The sequence below is a fragment of the Empidonax traillii genome, unplaced genomic scaffold (genome assembly GCF_003031625.1).
Source record: "Empidonax traillii isolate 1590-97213 ecotype Southwest subspecies unplaced genomic scaffold, ASM303162v1 scaffold1646:size78403, whole genome shotgun sequence".
In the NCBI taxonomy this organism is placed as follows: Eukaryota; Metazoa; Chordata; class Aves; order Passeriformes; family Tyrannidae; genus Empidonax; species Empidonax traillii.
In genome coordinates this window covers 1,748-25,765 of record NW_020956839.1, presented here as the reverse complement: position 1 = coordinate 25,765, position 24,018 = coordinate 1,748, and the positions used below count along the sequence as shown (strand labels likewise).

General features: G+C 44.7%; 1 protein-coding gene across 1 annotated transcript in view; it reads right to left on the bottom strand.

Moving 5' to 3' along the window:
- Positions 1 to 23,726, bottom strand: part of DDRGK1 (DDRGK domain containing 1) — a 26,739-nt gene extending 3,013 nt beyond the window's left edge. Inside the window, exons 1-7 of the mRNA XM_027908178.1 lie at positions 23,528 to 23,726; positions 15,265 to 15,371; positions 13,716 to 13,817; positions 6,259 to 6,381; positions 4,164 to 4,202; positions 1,040 to 1,096; positions 121 to 169 (exon numbers count right to left, since the gene is read on the bottom strand). Of these exons, the coding sequence (XP_027763979.1) occupies positions 121 to 169; positions 1,040 to 1,096; positions 4,164 to 4,202; positions 6,259 to 6,381; positions 13,716 to 13,817; positions 15,265 to 15,371; positions 23,528 to 23,606 (556 nt within the window). The 5' untranslated portion in view covers positions 23,607 to 23,726. The remainder of the gene's footprint in view (positions 1 to 120; positions 170 to 1,039; positions 1,097 to 4,163; positions 4,203 to 6,258; positions 6,382 to 13,715; positions 13,818 to 15,264; positions 15,372 to 23,527) is intronic.
- Between the last annotated feature and the right edge of the window lie 292 nt (positions 23,727 to 24,018).

Sequence of the window (24,018 nt, the reverse complement as noted above, 5' to 3'; positions counted from 1 at the left end):
AGATATCAAGTTCTACGAGGATCCTTAAGACAGGAATGACACTGGAAATCCCTCTCTGCCACAGGGAAGGCACATCCTGCACCACCACCTCTCATCCCCCCTCTGTGCCTTGGCTGTCACCTGTCAAAGTGCCATCTGCCATCAGGTCCTGGATCCTGTTAATTGCATCCTGTGCAGAAGAGGGAAAAAAAGGAACAACAAACTGATCAAAAGGGAGGCAGAAAACACTTCACAGGTTCAGATAAACGACAAACAGGGGTTTACATTTAATCCCTCAGTGTTAAGGGCTTCAGGGAAGGACACACCCCACTATTCCCACACAGATAGATGCAATAAGCCCTTTGGTCTCAGAATTTGCTGCATTTTTTGGGTGTTCAAGTAACTTCACCAACCCAAAAGGAGACTTTTAATTACCTCTTTCACCAATCCAAAGCAACAGCTTGTTGAATATATGGCTGAGTTAACTCTATGTAACAGTTCCACTACACCTTAAGTATCCAAGCCTTGCTTTCCACATTTCTGCCTCTCTCCCTTTCCTGTGTTTATGTAACTGCAGAGGCAAATTACAGTTTAAATTTCAGCCCTGAGTGACTCACTGCAAGCTTAAATGGAGCTCTGGTTTAAGAGAGAGAGGAAGGGGCACAGCAGCCTGGGCTCAGGGCAGTGTCAGCTGCTGTGAAGGGACACCCCAGGATCAGATCAGGCACAGAACACAAAATGCTGCTCCATTTCCAGACTCACAAACGCTGTGGGATCCATTAACCAACAGGCAGCTCTGAAAGGGCCACACTGAGCACTTTTTCACTGCTCCAATCCTGTAAGCCAACAACCCTTCCCTGCCTGGCTGGTACTTTGATGAATTGCCACATTTTTAGGGCTGATTTTGCTGATCCTCACCAAAATCCAAGCATTTTCACTAATTCTCAGACACTCCCACAGACAGACCCTCATTTACCTGTTACCTCTCCTGCCCTTTTAAACTCATTGCTCGTACTTGCCCCCAAAAGTCAATACTTAAATCCCAAAAGTCAGTGCTCACCTGTGTTCTTAGACCCAGATGTGAAGCCAAGTCCTCCAGCTGGATGACCTTTGTTTTCTATGGAAACAAAGCAGAGTTGCACACAGCTGACGCATTACCAGGTTGGCTTTTTGTTGGTTTTTTTTTTCCATTCAGATAACAAACTGCATTTACCAGACAAAGCAGAACCTGTCACTCTCACTAACTTTTCCAAGTAAGCACTTTTTTTTTTTATTTTTTTCCCTGATGAAAAACTCTCAAATTACTTAAACCAGTGAGCTCTGTGGAAAGACTGAGTGCCCTGACCCACTTAGGAGGAAGACTCAAATCCATTTGCCAGCATTTATCCTGGACTTTTTCTTACATTAGGATGAGCGCAATGAACAGCCATGGCCCTGTTCTCCTGGCATCTGAGTTTCTCAGCTGCTACCTTTAATTTCCAGGGTGCTTTATCAAGATCCTTTTTTTCTCTGAGAGGTGTTTCAAAGTACCTTTTAAAAGCATCCCTGGAATGTATCAGTACATCCACAAAATCCAGCCAAGACTGGCAGCATTAAGTGCTTTAGTCTGTTTTACCAATGTCATGTGTATTAATGCCACAATAATCTTCCTAAGCAAGCAAACACCTGATTAAAATTGTCAGTGCTGGAACTTCAAATTGTCATTTTGCTTCTGATAGAGATTCCTCCTGCAGGTTTTATCAGTCAGGGCATAGCCACCACTGCTCACATCTGTTTTTATGCTTCTCTGGAGCTCCAGAGAAAACACCTGGTGTGCTCATCTGGAGCTGCTCGGTTCCTGTTTTCTTCTCTGCCAAAGCTTTAGGGACTCATCTCTTTGTAAGTGTTTGTAAGGAGCTTGGAAAACACAAAACTGTCGAAAAGTTCAGTTAATATTGAGGACCACGTTCCTAAAATCCATATCTATATGGCCACAGGAGCTGCATCTCCATTAACAAATGCAATCCTTCAAAACAATAAACTCATTTGTTTCTTGGGAGTACAACTGGAAGGACACTGAAGAAATCAAGGGAGGCTGAAATAGATTAATCTCTTTTCATTAATAAAATCAGACCAAAAAAAAAAAAGCCCCCCCCCCCCCCTTCCCAGATTTAGCAGTTGTGAAGTTCGATGCAGCCAAGCTAGAGAACTGAATACCATGGACTGAACACATGGAACTGGAACCAGTCCATGGAATTCAGTTCTCAGAGCTGGGAACTGCCAACATTCGTCACATCTTCTTTTAAAAGCATTGGGGGGGCGTGAGGGGGCGTTGGTGCAAAGCCACACAAACAGAAGAACAGGACTTACACCTTCACTCAAAGATATTCACCCTCAGTGACCAAGTTTAGTGGAAGGTTTTCCAGGGCAGATCCTGCTGTGAATAAGAGCCCAGGGGGTGGGGTGGAATTAGGATGCATCCCCCCCCACACGCTCTGAAATGGAACCACAATGGGAGGTCCCAAGGGAATCAAACGCTTCACCACACGCTCCACGTTCTAGAAATAAGCCTGATTTCCACAGAGCAACATATACACATCCACATTTCCCTGAATTCCTTTAATTTTAGGTGTGATTCTGCTGCTGGCCTCACCGAGGGATGGAACGGAGCAAGAGGCTGCATTTTACTCCCAACACCCTCAGGAATGAAGCACAGGGTGAGATATCTCCAGTCAGTTATAGCAGCACAATAAGTTATTCAACAGAAGAGCTAAATTCAATTTTACTTTTTAAAAAAATGCCAATTACTCTTAATTTATACATTTTTTCAGACAGCTCTGAGCGGCTCAGCGCTGCTTCCTGTCAAGACTTTCTGTGAACAGAAGATGAGGGCAATACATAATCTATATATTAAGCACGCATTCAAGATTAAAGAAAAACACTTAAAGTCATGCCCCAGTTCTGCAGCTCATCCCCACAGAGGAAATCAGGTGTTGAGGCGCTGCTGAATTCGGTTTTCAGACCGAGTTTAACTTCTCTGACGTCAGGATGAAGTGACTAATCTAAAACTAGACACGAGGGTTAAACCCCGAGCTGGGACTCTGTGACTAATCTGTTCCACTGCAGGGCAAAGGGCAGCACTTGAGCCAGCTGTGGCATCCCTTGGGAGCTCTCCCAGCGTCTGTGGAAGATCCTGAGGGACACTGAAACCAGAGCTCTGGGAGGACTCCACGCTGAGCTCTTGGCCCTGCCTGGCAACCCCTCCCACCCTAAAAGGGAGTTATCCACGAGGCAAATCTGTTTGTAAGTCCATGAGGTAAATCCAGGGGTTTGCTGGGATAACAAGACAAGCAAAAAACTGGCCCAGAGTGCGAGATTTTGGATTACAGAATGAGCAGGACTTTGCTAAGCATGCAAGTGATTTGCTTACTCCAGAAGCCTTTCACACGCACACCACACGTCCTGAGAGCTGAGTTTCCACCCAAGGAGGAAAGGGATTCATCAGGACACAAGGTTTGCATAACATTGTCAGAGGAGAAAAACACCATCAGACCTTTGATACAGCAGTAGAGAAGAGCAAGGCATTTGTCCTTACAGATCAAAAGCAGAAATACCCATGAATATGCCAAAGGCTTTAAGTACCCAACCTCACAAAATGATGAAAGGTTGACTAACACATCCTGTTTAAAACAAGTGATCTTCTTCGTTAAGGCAACATTGCATGGATGATCACACAAAAAAAGTTGGGACTGACCTTTCCAAGGCAGTGTCTGAGGCGCAGACACTCCCTGGATGGCAGCACATGCTGCCACAGCAACTCTCACTCCCGCTGAGCTCAGATGCAGAGGTTGTTTTCTAAATCAGTGGCTGATTTACACCAGCAAAAAGAAAAGGCTGAATGTCCCAAATCCCAACCCTACAGCAAACATTAAACTTTGGGGGTGATTCACCAGGCCTGCCTTTGTATAAGAGGGTAAGAGCCACATCCTGCCCCAAAAAGCCAAGACAGGGCTGTAATTACAAACCCTTCTAACAGCTTGTGATGGTTCAGTAAATAAAGCTTATCTTATAAGGTATCACTTTTGTTACTTGCTGAATATTTAAGCAAATCAAAGAGCAGGTAAAGATGCCCCCCTCTTTGACAGAAGGTTTTTCACAAAAATCTAACAAGCAGGGAAGGAGGAGAAAGAGCAATTGCAGCTTACCTTAACATATTCCAGGAATTCCAAAAGGAAGCTGCGAGACTGGACACAGCAAGGGAAACAACTGTTACTGTAAATTCGTGAACATTAAAGGCACCACAAACTTGCTGAGTACAAACATCATAAAAGGGCTTAGGTTGCATAATCCTGAAGTTTTAACTGTGCACACCGGGACACTGAACTGGAAATAAAAATTATCTGAAATTTAACCTCATGAGGGATTTATGACAAGTATTTTCTAAGACATTGTGGCTCAGGTGCAATTTAAGTGTTTTCTGAAAGGAAATCTTTGAATCTTTCACTCTTCCCATCACACACTCCCTGAAATAACCATGTCTGGGTGGGTTTGAGCTTCAATAAGTTACATACAGACAGTGGGGATGTTTTGTACTGAGGTAAAACCCACGGTGACTCAGGACACAGCTCCTGCAGATGCCAAGTGAGGGCTCAACCCTTTCACAAAGCCATGCACCTGCAATCCAGTGCCTTAATGTGAGCAGCTCCATTTCCAAAGGCAGTGCAAACAACGTGCATTGAAGTTAACAGGAGAGATCAGGTTACCCTGCAGCCCTGGAAATCAATCAGCCTTAATTAACTGCTTAGCTCTGGGCTCGGGAGCTTAATTTTCAGCAGGAGTTTCGGCACAGCAGCCCCAACAACACGAGGCAGAGTCAGCTTTTGTAACAGGACACTGAAGTGCTTCATCCACCACAAGGCAAGGGTGGCTTGTCCTTTCTGCATGTTCTCATTTCTGAGTGTGACTTTTAAGTCACCCCCAATTAAAAGTTCCAACTCCCCACCCCGACCAAAGTTATCTCGGGTTGACATCCAGGCACCATCAGCTGCCTGCCAACCTCTTCAAGGTGAGGAACACCCTTCTGTGTTCTCACATACAGAAAGACTCATTTCTTCTCGACAGGCAGCTGTGGGAACGTGGGCAATAAAACACATTCCAGCTTGAAAGGGCGGCTGAAGCGGAACAATTTAGTATTTAGGTATAAACTCATCTTCTAACAGGGTAGGCACAGATTTTTGAAGGAACTTTCAATGGGAAATCTGCATTTTGCTGTTCTCTGCATCCCTTTTTAACACAACTTCCCTTGGAGTTAATCACAGTGAGACGTAGGAATTTTTCTTAATGGGAAGGGATCCACAACGAGAAACTCCAATGAGCCAATATTATTTGACATTAGGCAAAACCTCCTCAGCCCAAAAGCCACTCTCAGTCACACTGAAGCAAATCCATTTAATTCAAGAGGGTCATTTCAGCAGAGGAGCAAATGCACAGATGGCCCTGAAATAAATCCTCCTGAACGCAGTGCAGGGGACAGCTCAAATCTGGCAGCTACAACCCAAGAGCGAGCCCAGCATTTGATGGCAAATAAATTGAGTCTAACAGGTTCTCAGCAGACAGAGCAAGAGCTCTGCCTCCCCCAACAGCAGAACTTCTTCAGGTTTGCTGTGATAATCACACCAAGTCTCACATTTCAACCACCACCCCCCCAGCAGCTCATTTGCAGGCGGTCACAGGAGAGCACGCAGGGATGTTTTGCATCAGTTTGAAATATTACCATTTGCAACATCAAATGCATAATTTTCCAGAGTAAAAACCCACAAGCACCCAGGCTGTGTCCTGTGGATTCTCTTACCAAAAGCCTTTTAAGACAAGAACTCGGTTTTTCATTTGATTTCACAGCAGCTCTGTTGGTGGAGAAAATAAAACCAAAACCAAGCAATGGCCCCCAAGATCTGTGGGCACCACCAAACTCCAAATTTACCTTCGTGGGCTCACTCTCTGTGGGCGATGACAGTAAAAGATTATCTTTAATTCCAGAAGGAGTTTCATTTCAGGATGAGGGAGGAAAGGACTGGTTTCCAGTGACATGCATTTCCTTTAGCACTCTGAACTAACTCATGGGGGTCTGGTATGAGGAACTGCAGCATTCCCTAGGGAATATTCCAGGTTAAACCTGTGCCACAGACACAATTTAGCTCTCACAAGCAAAAACCTTTGGCTGACTCCTCCTCTCCAGTCCATTTTACAGGAGGCAGAATGCAGTGAGTGCAAAGGGAACTGCAGACCCAGCCCAGCACGTACCTGCTCCTCTGTCATTGCCTCTTCAACCCCTTCCTCTTCCACTACAAAACTCTCCTTCAGCTTCAGGTACTCTTCATACTCTCTTTTCTCCTCTTCTTCCTTTGCCTTCCTTTTTTCCTCTTCCTGGAAGGAAAAGATGACAAGGGGTCAGTCTGCTCCTCCCCGAGCCTGGTTTAGTTTTTAAGTGAAGCAGCAGCTTCTTTCTCTGCAGTCAGGAGATTAAAAAAGCTTTTTAAAACGAGCTGATGTTCTCCCTTGGTGGCATCACTAATTCTGCAGGCCACCCTTGAGGCAGTGACCACCTCACACATGGCGTGAGCTCACACCAGGTCTGAGAGAGAGGGCACAGAACCACTCTTAAATAGCAACCTGCTGGCTCAATTTGCATGAATTTGCTCCTTCTGCAGATCCCGTGACAGGAAGTCCCTGCCCCAACCTGCACTTCGATGCCACAACAGCCACATTTTTGGTAACTGGCCCCCAGTTCTGCTCCTCTGACACTCGAGCACGCTGGGAGTGCTCACCAGGAAGTTCCACTGGTGTGTCCACCCAGAGCTCCTTCTGGAAGAGTCACAAGTAAAATCAAGTTTTCAAGTAAAATCTCCTCCTCATGAAAACTTTCCTTCAGCAAGCTGTGCCTGCCTGGAAGGTAAAGAACAGTATAAAGTATTTTAGGTATAGGAAATGAGGTAGGATTGTACTAAAAAAGGGGGGGTTTGCATGGTTGACTGTTAACCAAAATATTCAGGCTCTGTTTTTAGTTATCTGCAATAAAATACTTTGTTGCCTGCCCTGAAAAAAAAAAATATGAGTCTTAAAAACTCCAAGCCCAACGTCAGTGACGTGGTTTTGTAGAATTCCCACATTTACAAAGCAAAACTGGGATTAAAGGGTTGGGAATGTGGCGGATTACTTAAAATATGATTCAAATAAGAGCAGGTTTTTACTGGAAGCTCGTAAGTTTGCAGCTTTCCATGATGCTCTCTTCAAATTTATATTTTGCTCTTCTCCAAAACACTTTACAAGTGTAAATTCAAGGGTTGGACCCGACGATCTTGGAGAAGGTCTTCTCCAAACTAAATGATTTTTATGATTCACAGAGAATAAAAATGGTTCCTTACAGGGCCGTTTCTCCCACAGAGAAATTAATGTTTGTGCAGCACCTGGAACAAGGGTATTCCAAATGGACTGGCCTCTGGCTCTATCACATTCCAAAGGCTGATTAAAACCTTGGACAGACGAGCTCTTCAAATTGCAGTGACAATCTCGGGGCTTTCCTTTGCCATCAGCACAGGAATTGATCTTTTAAAGAACAATTATATTGATTTCTAAATGCTTGCCATGCTGCAGCTTTGACACTAATATGGTAATTGCTTCCTTTAACAGCTGAAAAGCAAACATTTGTTTCATCAAACCGGGAAGATACAGGAACAAGTCATTAAATATATCCATATTAAAAAAGATGCCCTGTAAGGCCAAGACCAGCGAGGTACCACAAGTGGGGATGGGAGAGTTGCCCTTCAGTAAGAAAAAACCAAGAGAAAAGACTATTTGGTTGCAATTTTATTTAACCAAATTCCCAGAAAGTCAGGGCAAAGACTCTTGCCAACGTCCCAGGACGAGAAAAACGGGACTGAAAGTTTTTTTCTTTACTGTATCTGCAAAGCCAAAGCCATTTTTTTTTAAATTGCTATTTCATGAAAAAATCTACAGATCTGAGGAAGCTCTTGAGACAAAACAAGCCCATTTTTGGGTCATTCATCACTGAAACAATTAGCCCAACAGCACATTTTCTCCCTATAAGCATTACAGGTGCCAAGAACAACAAAACCATATTTCATTTGGAAGTGACAACAATTGTTCCTTTCTTGTAGGCACAATAAATTTAATCTTGATCCTGGAAAGCCATGAATAAGGTTCTTCCCCTGGTCTGTTAAGAGAGGTGGTAATTCAGCAGGGTTTGAAATGGAGGGGGAAAAAAAATAGTCACAAACCCCAAAAACTGCTTTGGCAAATAATTTCTAGATGGTTCTACAAAATAAATAAACGATCAGAAGACAGTGTCCCATTTGTAACCGAGAGCAAAAATAACTAAAACGTATTTTCCAGTTTCTGGAAGGTCTAACAAATGGAAAAGTCTCCTCCCTGTCTTCCTTCCCTTACCTGAAGAACAGCACCTTTAATTTTTTTATTTTTTTTTAAAAAGAAGCTCTGCTGTGAGACTGGCAAAGCGCTCAAGCTACCAGCCCTTTTCTTCTGCTTAAAAGCCAAGGGGAATCTGTTTTCCAGATGCTTAAATTCTGCTCAGCAGAGCATTTCCAGGTGGTCTGAGCCACTGCTTTGGTAGCTGGAGTGTGTCAGCCCTCCAAGCTTCCCGCTGGCTGCAGCCTCTCCCGTAGCACAAAGCACTTCCAGATGCTTTTTCATCTAATAATTAAAAATTCACGCACAACTCTCATATACTTTACAACTTCAATTCACCTACGAGTCCGTCTCTGTTAGAAAAAGAAGGATTTAGCCAGGCTGTGACCTGGTCCAGAGCCAAGAGCAGGGATGACTTTTTTGCCCAACTGCAAAGGGGAAGAGAATCGATGAGGAACCTGGAGCAGCCAGGATGTCTGGTCACATTTATTCCCAGCTTTTTTTTTGTTCCCCCAGCACACCATCCCTCTCCTCCCACATGCCCCAGTCACACAGCAGTTGCATGGAAGCTGCAGCATTCCCACAAAACCCAGTGTGTGTGTGTGTGTGTGCAGGAATAACGCCCCGGGAACGGGCTCAGCCCCTCGGGGGCTGCTCAGGGAGCAGAGCCCTGCGAGTCACACGGAGGGCACTCGGTCAAAAACAGGGATTTGAAACCCCAAATCTTGGCCTGGCAGGGTTTTTTTTGAGCCCTCCCCACTGAGATCTCAGCGGTGCAGCTGTGGCTCAGAGCTCAGAGAGGCCGGGCCACCTCCCCCAGCCATGGGTGGGGTGCTGGGGAAACCCCAGCAGCCTGGAAATTTGGTAACTGCAGATGCTCCATTTCAGCTGCTTTTGTTGTTTGGTTTTTTTTTTTTAATTTTTTGATCTCTCCTCACTCATCTAAATGTTACCCAAACTGTGGAACACTTGGACAGTGTAAAGACTGCTTTCTGATCAGTTTACTACACTGCATGTGAAGAACAGACTACCCCACTTCGACAATATTTTTATTCAGAAAATCAAATAGTCACTCAGACCTTTCTTCCCTCTCTTTTTTCCCTGTCAAAATGCCCCCATTATCACTGCTGGATTGACTCTGCCTCTGCTTGCACCAGTCACATACGGAATTCTAGAGCTCCATGCTCTTCAGCACTCCAGGACCCCCTTCCCAACGTCCTTACCCCTTCCTACAACGGATCTGTCAGCACCAACTCCCCCTGCACCCACTCCCACCTGCCCACCAAGGACCTGCACTCGCTGTGAGGTTCCTTTCTGATCATCACGTTCTGCTTGCCTCTCCCCTTCATCCCAGGGATTTATTTCCAGACACATCAGCCTCCAGAAATGCACTGTTTATGTAGGAAAAAAAATGGATATAAACGCCAAACAGGTAAATGAAAAGCTCTGCCGAGAAACACTCCGTGTTCACACAGTGCCAAACGTAAGAAAATCACTAAAAATTGGTGCCCCTTCTTACATGATCCAGAATCAAATCAAAGAATCAAAACTTTAGGGGAGTTTGAGTTCTGAAAAAGCTCCAAGAGGGACCCCTGTGATCATGGCTGATCCTCCCTTTCCACAGCTCTGAAGATCCAGACTGTTTTTAGGCAGGGATTTCAAACGCCAATTTACAAAAATCCCTGTGCACGGGCAAAGAGCAAAAAAAAAAAACCCCAAAACTCTTAAGAGAGCAAACAGCAAGGCTTTGTGTGAAGACCCTGCATTGCAACATCAGAGGAAGTCGGCTCTCATTGATAAACCAGCTCACCACCAAAAAACTCCAGGAGGTGAAAGGGAAATCCCCAGGGCCACGCAGGGCTGAGGCAAATGCCAATTTAAAAAGGAGCTTCCTCGGGCCCTGCAGCCAATCAGGTCAGCAGAGCACTGCAAAGGAAACCTGAATTTAAAAATATATATATTATCTGGTTTGCAACACTGGAGCCAAGGGGCAACCACATTTTATTTATAGGTGCACACAAATGTGTTTAAATAGAAGCAAGGGGGGGGATTTTTCTCAAGCATATGTAAGATTTTAGCCCCCATAACTGCCTTGGAGAGAGTTTAGCACAATTTTGGTTTTGCTTCTTAGGAGAGAGACTGAACAAAAGGTGACACTGGATTTAGCTAAGAAAGCTGGCAGTGCTTGTTTGGGGACCTGCCACTGTCACTGTACCTGCAGAAATACACTGATGTGCTGCAAAAGGAAGGGAGAAATGAGGTTATCTGACAGACAACTGTAACAACTCTCAGACAAAATTCAGTCATAAAATTTTTTGAGCCCTGTGGGATTTTATAAACTACAGCAATGTCAGTAGTCAAAATGCCTCCAAAAACCACACAATCAGCTACTCCCTGGATTTTATCTCATGACTATCAGTCAGTACTTGACCCACCTTTCAGGATTTTGCCTTTCCATCTCCTGATTTACAGGGGGGAACAGCATCACCCTGTGTAGCCCACAAGGGGCTTACTGGTGACAAAACACTCCCTGTGGAAAGGAAGGATTCCTCCTCCAGAGGAATCCATAAATGACATTTTATCCAATGTCTTCTCCAAATCCCACAATAAACCCAGTGATCCTTTCACTGCTTGCAGGGGCCTAGAAGAGAGGCAGCATCTTCTCCATCAGTTGTAACAAGACTGGAAAGATAAAATGGTATGATCCTAAAGACGGGCTCTGCTTGCAGGCACAGTAATCAAGCATCCATTAATTCCATTTTTTTTCCCTTCCCATCACCCTGTCAAGGCTAAATCACTGCAGGTCTGTTGTTACCAACTCCCTGTGGGGCTGCTGCCTTTGCTGAGTGAAGCAGGAATTGGAGCACTGCAGACTAAACACGGGCAAGTCTTGAGTTATTCTGTTTCCCCTTCAAGACTTGGATAAAAACAGATTTAAAATTACTAGAAAACAGGTGAGGATGGACCTTAAATATTGTCAGATACGTTTACTTCGACACACACTTGGAATGTTCAGCAGTTCCTGGATTATCGAGGAAAAAATAAAATAAAATATTGAAAGGATTCTCCTCTGAGGGGCAGAATGATGATGCTCATGTAGCCTGGTGGGTTGGCTTTGCTGTCCTGATAAATACTGGGGAAAACAAGCAATCAAAGCAAACTAAAATGGCTTAAAATGACAGAATTCAAGTAGCTGAGGATGGTATTGGCTAAGGTGAACAACAAGCTGGATTCTGGCACTTGAGCAATTTTCCCAATTCTAGTAAGCACTCCCTTGGATTGTTGTGCACAAAATTTAAAAACCAAAACAAATAAAAAAAAAATCAGAGCCCCAAAAAATCAGCACAACCACCATAGGTTTATATTCCTCTTTTTCACTGAGCCTTTCAAAACAGAGGTGGAAGTGCTTTAGTGCAGTCTTTGCTAGGAATACTGAAAACTAAAATAAGGGTTTCCTCACTCAAACAAAATAAATTATGCAGCCCTAAACTAAATAGAAACAATTAAAAAAAAATAAATTATGTTATAAGCACTCTGTGTGTGAAGAAATCTCTGGTTAGAATTTCACCCTTACTTTCTGCTCAGCTTTTCAGCCATGCCTGACTGATTATCCAGGGAAAGCCCAGGTCAAACCCAGAGGCAATCCCAGGATAACACCCACAGCTTCATTTGAGCAGGTTGGCCAAGCTCAGCTGCAATTTGCTTTGGAATTCTCCTGTTCTCCCTGGAAGGACCTGGAAGTTCCAGTGCCACTGGAAGTGACACTCACACCACGTCATTGTCCAGCCAGTGTGTCCTCCTAATTCCCCCAAAGCACTGGAGCCATCCCAGCTCACTCTTCAGGGTTTCAAGGATATTAAATTCTCAGAACCCTGGGAAATCATTAAAAAAAATTAAATAAATCAAATAAATACGTAATTCAGGGAACTCAGTGGAGACAAAACATGAAATGGAATAAATCACCAGAGGGAAAACTTGCCATCAGAGTTACCAGTTAAGCCAAGCCCCAGAGAGAGGTGCTTTAGAGGCAGCCAGAGCTCATCTTGCCTCTTTCCAAGCTGGAATTACGAGGGGGAGAAACTGGAAATACTTTGGGGAAGAGTAGAGCGACTGCAGGACCTCGAAGGGAGGAGCTGGTGCTGCTGGAGTGTGTGGACAGGGAAAAAGAGGCAGCCCTGGATCCAGAGGAAGCCAGGCCTGTTCCAACACACCTTTGGAGTGGCCAAGATCAGCTGTTCAACCTCAGGGTTCTCCCTTCGACCCCCACCAGGTACTTCTGGATTTGTTCATCTCTCTGGAAGGGGAAGCTGTGGAATTACTGGTGCCCTGGAAGTTTGTTCAAGCTGCTTTACAAGTCAAAGTCTTGGACTATGCCACCCAAGCTGATGTTCAGAACAGACATTCTTCTCCTCCACTTCCATTTCTGAAATTCAGGAGACTTGCACTGATGAAAAGGAAATAAGAGACTTCAGAAGGGAATAACCTCCAGAGGTAAATGGATCACGAAGATCTCATGGATACAATCTGCATGTGCAATGTGGGGATTATTTTTTTTTTTTAAATTGCTTTTTCCTGCCTTCACGCCCCCGACAGAGGAAAGGAAAAATTGTCTCTTCCTTTCTGAAAACGTTATCAGCAACACACTCCACTTACACAACCTGCACTCAGAACAAATTAAAATAGATCTACAGACCAGAGACAGGAATTTCCATGCACATAAGCATCCCAAAAAATCCCCAGTGAGAGCTGGGGGCTGTGCTGACCTCCAGCAGCAAAGCCACCACAACCTGCAGCAGCACCAGAGCATGAAGTTCTCAGCCAGCAGCACTGATGCCCCCAGTACCCAAAGCAACTCTGAACTAAGTTTTCCTCCCTCACTGATGAAAATTATTCAACAAAAGCATTTCAGCTGAGCAGCACCTGTTTTTCTGGGTGGCTGCTGCTGTCACAGAGCGTCACACGTGCAGTTTGGAGAACCTTAATTTGGAGGCACATGCAAATATGGATAATTGGAATAAAATCATATGATTTTACACACCCAAAGTGGCAAAATCAGTTGCTGATGCCTTTCCTTTTCTGCCCTGCTGGTCACAGCTGGCAGCTCAAAGGGAACAGGGGCCCAGGGTAGTTGGGAAATCTCCATCCTCAGGAGACACTCGGAGCTCTCCTGCTCAAAGTCCTGAACAACCAGCTCTGCCTGGACGTGGTTGGAGCAGGACACACCAGCTGGTCCCTCGTCACAGATCTCCCACAGAGCAATTCCAAAGACAAACCTGGTCCAGTATGTCCATGGATAAACACAACTCACACCCCACCTGGCGTTCCTCCTCCAGCCGTATCCTCTCCTCTTCCTTCCTCCTTTCCTCTTCCCGTTTGGACTCGAGTCTTCTCCTTTCTTCTCTCTCTGCTTCTTCAGCCTAAAAAAACCAACCAAAAACCATTATGCAAACCAAGCCTTACTCTCCTTGAATGTATATTTTTAAATTTCATATTGTGACAGCGTGAGGGGGTTTCTTACTGTCTTCCTAAATCCGTGCTCAGAAAGAAAGAACCATTAAAAATAATAACAATAATAATAATAATAAAATGTAACCATCATTTAACTTCCCCTCCCTTTTAGGATTACCCCTCACCCTTGTCTTTAACTGTCCCTCAACAAGGCTTTAAGTTTTGAGCTTATTACTGCAGTGATATTAAGCCATGTTGTGTCGTGGCATTCCATCTCTCCTCACTTAAAGTTTAGTTAGAACGGACCCTAAGGAGAGGAAAACAAAGGATTGGGAATATAAACTCTGTAAAACCAAGTGCATTCAAATTCATCATTAACCTGGGCAGAATGCCTTAAAGAAAACTTGTACTGCTCTCTTAAAATACTTTTGGTTTTGTTTTTAAGCTGAAGAGATTGTTGAGATATGGGGGAAAATAAAAAGGGTGTTCAGTGTATTTTTTATAGATTTTTTTTTCTTCAGCGTCTTCAGTACACTTGAATTTGAAAATATATTAAGAGAACAAGCAGAAAACATTAAAATGGAGGATCAGTGGCTTTGAATGTTTCAGAGAAAAAGCCCCAACCAAGGTATTTATCTGTCTGCATGGGAAAGTAAAAATCAGCATGTTTTAAAAGGAAATAAAAGATTCCTCACTCCACCAACTGATGCTCATCTAATTTCACTCAACTTTCCTCAGATTTTCCACAAAAAAGAGGCCAGTTAAATAGAATGATTATGGAAAGTAAAAACAAAATGATGAAGGCACTGAGTGAGTGAGAAAAGGTTTGCAATGGAAGTTTATATATAACACAATAATTAAGTTTATTACCAACTGCCCTGTCTACAGGGCAGGTACCACAACACTGTAAAGCAGACACTGGATTTAAACCTCAGGGGGCACTAAAATTCCCAAGTTGGGGATTTCAGAAGCTTTGTTTGGACTCTCTACACATTAAAAAATGTTCATACAGAGCCTGCAAAAAACATGGGGAGCAACTCAAAGGAATTACTGCACAACCTGCTGCCTTCCACAAGCACGCTTCAGAAAGTTGCAAAAAGCCCTGGAATTAACAGCAAAATTGTTCCCAGTCCATAAAAACAATAAATGGATGATCCTTATGGATCCTTTCCAACTCAGAATATTCTGTAAACAACACAGGTAAAGCCAAGGCGAGTTTTTTTTGCACTATGAGAGCACTTGAAAACACCACTCACAACTGCCCACGGGTGTCACACCAGCACCACGTGGGTCTGGGGGTATTTTTAAGGGCAGACAGTGCTGACATTAAGGCACAAGCCATTGGAAACATCAGTTCTTTGCTGAGCTGTTCAGGCTCTGCTGCTCAGGGTTTGATACGTGGCAGGAAACACTCACCTCTCTCTGGGCTTTCCTGGCTTGTTTCTCCTCTAATTTCCTCTGCTTCTTTGCTCCAATTTTCCCAGACACCTGAAATTCTGGCACCTCCTCAGCGTCCTCTTCCTCTGCAACAGTGCACAAATGACAAGTTGTAAACTGCCTGTAAAAATAAAACAACCCTCCCTTTGAGAAAATTCCCAGGAAAGACACACACACACTTCAGGCAGGAGCTATTGGATGGAAAAAAAAGGCAAAAAAAAAAAAAAATCATACGAGACTGCCAAAGCCACAGAGCAGAAGTAACAAGGCAAACACACAGTCAAAGTGAAGGCAGAAGGAAAAATTCCCTTGATTTTTTTTTTTTGAAGGAAGGCTTTTCACTAGTATTTCCTGCTTTGCACAATTAAAAGAGGTATTTTCTCTTGCACCTAAATTGTGCCAAGGGTGTAATTATATATCTGCTGAACAAATGACTTTCTTCCCAGTCACCTTCAGGCTTTGCACAACAGGCATCCATTGAGAAAGTGGGATTCAGAGGCACACCACTCATCCACTGGTTCTAGCTGGATATAACTAACCTTTAAAGGAAGAGGGGGGAAAAAAAATATCCCCGAAATGCAAACCTGACTGCAAGAAAATGGCACGTAAATAATTGCATGTTTTATTGGTTCCTTGGTGAAATATGGAAGAGACTCGTCCAAAGGGTGTGCAAAGAAGTATTTCTGCTCCTCAGGGGCTGAGGAAGAAGGGTTTTAAAGGCTGCCACTTCCTCAGGAAGCTCAGGAACATTTGGGCCACCTCATTTTCTGGTCTAGAGAGAGCAGTCCTTGATCCCACCACATTAAGTACTGTGGACTGACCTCAACATTCCAAGAAAACCCTCAGCTCACTCCATGGAACACCACACAAGACATCGAGATTCCCGTGCCTGAATCAGATGGCAGGATCAAAATGAAAGATCTTCACATGGGGCTCTGACATCATGAGAATCAAATCTAACTGAGAGAGCTGTGTAGGTGGCTCTCAAACAACTGAGCTGTTTTCAGGAGATGGAGTTAATAAGAGCCTGGTTGCTGAATTCTCTGGCTTCAGAGAATTACTGGTGTCTCATTAGAGAGATGATCAAAAGGGTTCCCCCTTCCTACACCACACACAGAGCAATGGGGGATACTCACACTTGACACAGTTGCCTCCACAGTTTTGCTGAAGCCGAAAATAACTTTATTTATATTTCAAATACGGAGTCAAGGGGAGTTCCAAACACAACGGGTGAGCAACCCAGCACTAGCAGTAATTGCTGCAGAATGAACAGCTCAGTGCTGGTATTATTGCTCAGAAAATTATTTCTGGCCAACACCGCAAGTATAAAACACCGTCTGTGACGCTGTTCCACCTGAGGCTCTGAGGGCTTCTCAGATTTCATCTGTATTAAGATTACCTGAGCCAGACATTAGGCAGAAATCTAAGCAAGGCTTTTAAAGCCTTATTCCAGTCCTGGATCAAACGTGCCTTTGTTCAGGAGCCTTTGCTTTCCTCCTGTTTGAAGCGTCTGATGCGATCCCTGAAGTAGCACGGGTGGTGCAGACACAGCCTGTGATTCAGCAGAGCTTGAAAGGCCAACGCTGCACTGAACCTGGGTGCAATTAATGTGTTCTAAAGAAACCTGAGCACGCTGACAGGAACACAAACACAGGCTAAAAGTATTTGCTGAATCAATTTGTTATTACAGCAGAGCAGCTCCACCGAAAGCAGAGAGGTTGCTGCACGAAGCCAGCAGGACTTCTTTATTTAATTTTAAATAAAGCAGCAGCTTTTAACAATCCCTTTTCACACACTCAGAGCTGTGACAACAACAGGAGACTCCACGGGGGAGGGGGGGGGGGGTCAGTTCCAAAAGGAACGTGCATTTCCTCTACCCCTGAGCCTCAGATGTGATGCAACATGTTAATTGTGTGTGAAAGCAGTTCATCATCACCCAAAGCACGACAGAGGGGCAGCCTGGGTATGAACTCAGCTGGGAAACACAGGCATCAGGCATCATTAAAACTGCCAGGGGGCAGGCTTAGATGGGATATGGGGAAGGAATTCCTGGCTGGGAGGGTGGGGAGGCCCTGGCCCAGGTTGGGCAGAGAAGCTGTGGCTGCCCCTGGATCCCTGGGAGTGTCCAAGGCCAGGCTGGAGCACCCTGGGCTTGTGGAAAGTGTCCCTGCCCATGGCAGGGGGTGGATTGAGGTGACCCCTTCCAACCCAAACCATTCCATGATTTGCAGAGCTTGCATTCTCACCAGTTTCCACCACCGAGAGGCAGAAAGCAGAAACAATCTGACTCACAGTGATGTTTTCACATCACTTGACATGTTCTGCTTTACACAAACGTGGGTTTGCTCAGATGGCCAAGGAGAGGCAGCTTCAGGCAATCTCTGCTTTCCCTTAATATTTTGAACATACTGAGAGGCAGCACAACAGGAAAGAGTTAAAAGTCACAAAGGCTGAATCTCTTGAAATTTACAGATTACTTTTCAAAAATGTTTCCTAATACCGTTAAAAAAACATGCTGGAGTGCTGCTGTTCTCAGTCATGACAGGAACTCACCAGCTACTGTGTACAAAACATGCAAAAAACTCCAAAAGAAACAACCAGCATGTATTTTAGTTATCACAGAATGGTTTGGGTTGGAAGGGACTTTAAAGACCATCTCATTCCACCTCCTGCCATGGGCAGAAACATCATCTACTAGACCAGGGTGCTCCAAGCGCCATCCAACCTTGTCTAGTTGTCCATGTCATCTGTGTCAAAGGGTCCAGAACGCGCATTACATTCTGGAAGTGAAGCAAATGGATTCCCATCCACGCAAAAGAACTCACAAAAAGTCCTTTGGGCAGAGCCAGCTGCTTTATTGACTATTTATGCAGCACCTAAATAGAGGAGTAAGAGAAAAGGGGGGGGGGGGAAGATGCCAGTCAAAACAAGGAGCTCATCTCGAGAGCAGATGTTATTAACAGCATGTTATTAACACCAGAGAGACGTGTGACACCAGCCACTGAAGGGAATTGGACCAGCATATGGAAAGGTGTGGGCACTCCTGAGTGACACAGCCCTGTGGTAGGACTAATAATAGCCTAATAACTAGTCATAATTTTTATATTTTTTTTCTAAGTTTCTTACGTTAATTTGGTATCTCTCCAGCTCAGAAACAGAACAAGACCCTGGTTAATTAATCCGAAGCCGCAGAATCGGCCAACGCTCAGGACAGCAAAAGCACAGCACAAACAAAGGCCATCAGACCTTCAGGGCAGAACTCAAACCATGAAGTTTATTCTCAGATAAAGCCATCTGGCAGAAGTGAGAAACCACACACCTCCCTCCCCCTTCCAGGGTCTGTGCTTGAACTGGCTCCAGGGCAGACACGCTGTGGGCACTCTGATAACACCACAGTCACTGGATGAGTAGCAGCAAGTCAAAAGTGACTTTTGATTCGCTGGTTGGGATATTAGTCAAAGCTTAACTGTACTTAGAAAGGTTTTCCTACTGATTAAGCACTAAAATTATTTCAACCACCACAATTAATGTAGCTCCGTTTCACCAGAACCGTGTGGGACCACATCACTGCTTCTAAATTTATACATTTTTCCAGATCTTTCAGCACTCCGAAAAAGTACTTCTTATTTTAAGAAACTTGAGCACAAACGCATCCTTCTCAGATTTATGCACGATATCCATCACGGAATGGGGACCGAAAATTATTTTTTGAATTATTTTCCCCCCGAACTAGCAGGAAACACCGATGCAAGATTTTTTTTTTTTTTAGCTGCAAGATTTGAATGCTGAACTTAAGATGCTACACAAAGCAATAATAGGCATTTTAACATGCCCAATTATAATTTTTTAAGCTTTAAAAACCTTTTTGCTTTGTTTTGTGCTTTTCTTTCTCAATAGTGACTAACAGTTAAAAAGGAAACCATGAGATTCTGTTCTCCAAGTCTTGCCGTGCAAAAGAAGAGAGGAACTCGTGATTTCATTTACGTCGGACTTTAACTTTTCTTTATCATGTTTTACTTACAAGTTGCCAAAAGTGGGTGACACAAAACCTGGGTTGCAAAAACCTGTGTCCAACTCCTACAAGTTCCCAAACAACCAGGCAGGCAGGTTTTTTTCCCCACTTGTTTGCACAAAGGTCCAACAGCCCTCCAAAAAAACCCACATTCGCCTCAGATCCTCATCCTCTTTTTTTTTTACCACAGCGGGGTCAAAACGACCCCAACACCGTTCCTGCCATTATTTGGTCATCCTCACTTGTCACTTGATAGGGAAATTACAGCATTAATTTTTTTTATGGGAACATCAGATGGCTGGGTCACCTTCTGCTCCAAGAAACAAACAAAAAAAATGCAGTGTCAAAGGACCTTCTTCACCTCTGAGCTCTTTGCAATGCTCAAGGCACGGTGAGTGGAAGGACAAGCTCAACTGGAAACCTGGAATTTTTCTGCACATGACCAGCAACTGAGAGAAAAGTCTCAATAAAACACCCTTGTGTTCACTCAGAGGTGATCAGAGTCCAAGTGGATGCACTCAGAGCATCACTCAGGCACAAACAATTGCTAAGAATATCCTCCTCAATCAGTAAATAAATGGGATTTAAAACTGGAAAACGACTGATGCTATTTATCCACACTACACCATGCTCTAAAGAACACCCAACCCACCTCCAATTTATCCCCTTTCCCCTCGCTCAGCTCAGCCTCTCCTGCCCTAAATGATTAATGCCTGAAATCCTCACCCATTTACGCCTTGCAGCGGGTTCGTTTTCATCTTGGCTCTAACTTGCCCACAAAGCCACCTCTGTCTGGGTTCAATTTAAATTAAGATACACCAGAGCTAATTAAAGTCTGCGAGCCGGGATATCAACCCAACCACATGAATACACAACTCTCCTTTCCAGACTCCTTTTCCACAGGGAAAGGAGTAGGCACCCTCCTGCAGAGCACACCGGCTTTTAACAGGGCTGCAGGAAAGGCAGGAATGTTGTGGCTGGAATTAAATTGGGCAATTTAAGGCAATCAAAGCCATTTTTCTAAAGCCAGCCTGGAAGTCACGCCGGGTGGAACACGCTCAGGGGTCTCAGTCATTTAGAGATCCACTTTGTCACCAAGGAAAACTGCCTCCCCAGCAATCTCTGGCCATCAGAGGGTATTAATAGGGGTTGGTTTTCTGACTGAGATCTCCTTTGAGAACTCAGCTAACCACTGAAAAGCACTCTGAGGCGGCGTGGGCACCCAGCTGGTCCCACAGCACAGCCCACATGGAACCCTGAACAGGGAACCCACCTGCCCCCTGTGGTGTCATTCCGGTGGGAAAGTCGAGGCATTTAGTGCTTCACCCTTTATTTTCTGCTTGTGACAATCTCCAAGTAATTCAGGGGTCTTACCCCACCCCACTGAGCCAAAGGGAGGATTACAACCTGGTTTAGTTCCACTGACAGTCAGTGTAGATTTGAATATTCAAAATAATCGCTGACCATCCTTTTCTGTATTAAATGACTCCTCAGCCAGACTTGCAAGTAAATCAGATTTCAGCTACAGAACGCACAATTAGAAGTTTTTCTGATCCTTGTTCCCTAGAGGGTTTGGTTTGTTTTTGTTTTTTCTCTTTCCCCATTACTCTGTCAGAGATTTGAGCCCTGGCACAGACACGGCTCAGCACAGGCAGCAGAAACTGTGGGCTACCACTTTACCCTCAAAGCTCCTTTCTCATTCTGGAACTGCAATCTGATTGTTGGATGGAAAACAGAACGCCACAGAACCAAAAGTCCAAAGTCTGCAAGTGCTGCTGCTCTGAGGCCGTTTCCCCAGCACAACCAGCTCCCGACAGGCAGAACACAGACCCAGCCAGGGCCTCCTCACACCCTCCCTGAGGGGCAGTCCTGGGTATCTTGCAGGGTTGGGGAAGAAATCCCTTCCTGGCAGAAGCCTGGGGTGACACAGAGCAGGATCAGGCAGCTCTGCCCAAAGCTCAGCGCATGCCCAGGGTGGAAATTCCACACAGAGAACAGAAGCTTCCTACTGAAAGATTCCAACGAATCCAACCAGGAAAAAAGAAACCCACTCCAGCGGCAGGCGACCAGAAGCTTTCTGAAGTAACACAAGCATTTACAAGGCAAAACTGAAGAGGCCAGACTGGTTTGGTTTTGGTGTTTCTGTCTGAATTGCCAAATAACTTTGCTCTTCAGCCCTGGGTGCCCCAGCTGGTGCTGCACTGCCTGGCATCACACAGCGCTCTGTGCACTCTGGGCTCTCTCTCCGTGTGAGTCAACTACTTCTGCGACATAAAACTGCTGTGGGCAGAACTTGCTGCTTCAGCAGGTTGAAAATGGAGGCAGTAGTTTGCCCAAACTGCTTCATATTGCAACGACATGGACAAAATGCACAGAGGGGACAAATCCGAGAGGGATTCCAGGCCTAGGTCACACGCCCACAGGGTGGGCTTTGAAACGTGTAATGCATCCTTTTCCAAGGGGGAAAAAGAGACCCCAAACTCCACACTACTGCAGGTAGCTCAGGGCCAGGCTAAAAGATTTGCAGCACACTCAGTCCAAGACAGAGAGGGGGGTTAATATTAATTAATAATGGCAACATCTCAACACTGGGGAACCAGGGACACACAGAGGCTTCTCCTCTCAGCCACACCGCTCAAGTCTGTGCTCACTCTCCAAACACTTTGGTGTTCCTGTTGTGCCCCCGTGCTCGGGCACTTGGAAAACCCACCCCAAAAACACAGATAAAACCACACACGGAAGCACAAAACAGAAGCAGGGAGCAAGAAGCTGTTTTAATCTGGAAAAGAAATTAGAGAAAACAAATAAAAGAGGGATGTCATTTCAAAGGCAACTTCATGCAAGAGAGGCAGCACTCGCATCTGATGTACAGAAGGCTGCAAAAGAATTATTTATAAAGCCCAATGACACAGATTCTTCTATTGCTGAAGTGACTATGATAAGATGAGCCGTTTGCTTTGACAGCTTCACTGTCGGCCTTCAGCATTCAAGACTTTTGATGTCTGGAGTTGAAAACTAAATATTTTTAGATTCCACTTTCTTTCCAGGGTGTTCTCACATGAGAAGAAATAACCAAAGTTGAAAAGTTCAGGCCTGTCCCTTCTCCATCTGTGAGGCTGCTGAACGTAATTAGCTTGAAAAGCACGTTCACCTGTCAACGTGAGAGCAAGAAAGGCTCGACAAAGTGCAAACAGCCCCTAATCAAGGCATCGCACAAGTTTGTGCTCACTGCTTCTCAACCTCCTGCACACCCAAAAAGGCACCCTGACCTCCACTGCAAAGCCAAGTGAAGCAAACCCCACTCGAGCAGAACCCTGAACGCTTCACCCACGGCCTGAAAGTGGAACGGATCCAGTGAGGTGAATCATGGTGAGATCATCCCTGCAGCAACGAAGATAATAATGTGTGAAGTTTCAGCAGTGAAGGGAGGGATGCTTACACAGGGTGCAGAAAGATGTTATTTATCATCCTATTTTTGGCCACGACCACACCACAGAAATGCAGTTATGAACTGTAAATCCAGCACGGGTTTTACACAGCTCGCTGTCAACAACCTGCTGGCAAAATGCTGCAGCCTGGGGTGATCTCCAGGGAATCAGCTTGACCCTGACCACCACCTCGATGGGCTCCTTGGAAAGAGAACTCCAGACTTTGCAGGGATTACACTGGGAAATTAATGCTTTCCATCAGTTTGCAGGAAACCAGTATTTTACTGCAGCGAGGCAGTAAATGCAAGGTGTGGATTCTGTTTTCCCAAACTTAACCTGCACAGCTAAGCAGGAAATTTTTAGGAAGTAAGTTTTTAGGAAGTAAGTGAAGAATATGCCGTGATGCAGTCCTGGCACCGAGAGACAGCCAGGATTCACCTCAGAAAGGGGCAGAGACTGCAGTTAAAGGGTGGGATGTAGGGACCACTGATGAAATGGGGATAGGGACAATCATATTTCCTAAGCATCCAGATGTATTAAAATGTAGCCATCTAATTTATTATTTACCTATGGGTATAAAAGGAATTATTATTAATAGAACTCTTCATTTCTGTAGAAAATATCATAATTCAGACTCTGTAATTCAGTTAAACAGAAATTAAGCAAGCCAGCCTAGATTAAGGTTATACAGTAAAACACTCTACCTATATGTTCACTGACAAAAATGCAGTCAGATTAGGGTCAAGCTGGAAATAATCAGGTTTGTGTTGACATTTGGAGGATGAACTGAAGGCAGAGTTACCTTCCCCCCACTCCTCAGCCTGCTGGGCTCTCCTCTGGGCCATCAGCCGGTTTCCCATGTTCCTGCGGCGCCGGGGCATCCCCTCTCCTCGCTCCTCCACCTGGGGCCGAGGCCTGGCCACTGCTGCTGCTGCTGCCACATTCTGCTGGTGCTCCTCATCAGCTGCAAGAAACCAAAATACTCCTGCTTAATTTAATAATTTAATCCGTTTTTCCCTTCTGCCTTCACTTCCGAGTTACCAACAGCGAAGACCCCGAAGTCCCTTTTTTCCCCCCTTCTAAAGTATTTTGATTTTTTTCTTTTTTAAATTTCATTTTCATTTTGTACGTGTGTAACTCAGAATTAGGTTCACCTGACCAAAACCTCAGAGCAGGAATCCTTGAGAGTGGAATATGTAAACTGTTAAACCCCGAAACAAAACCCGACCAGCAAATAAGGATCACAAATTACAGCTGAAATAAACACAGTTACGGGGTAACTTCATTCCACCC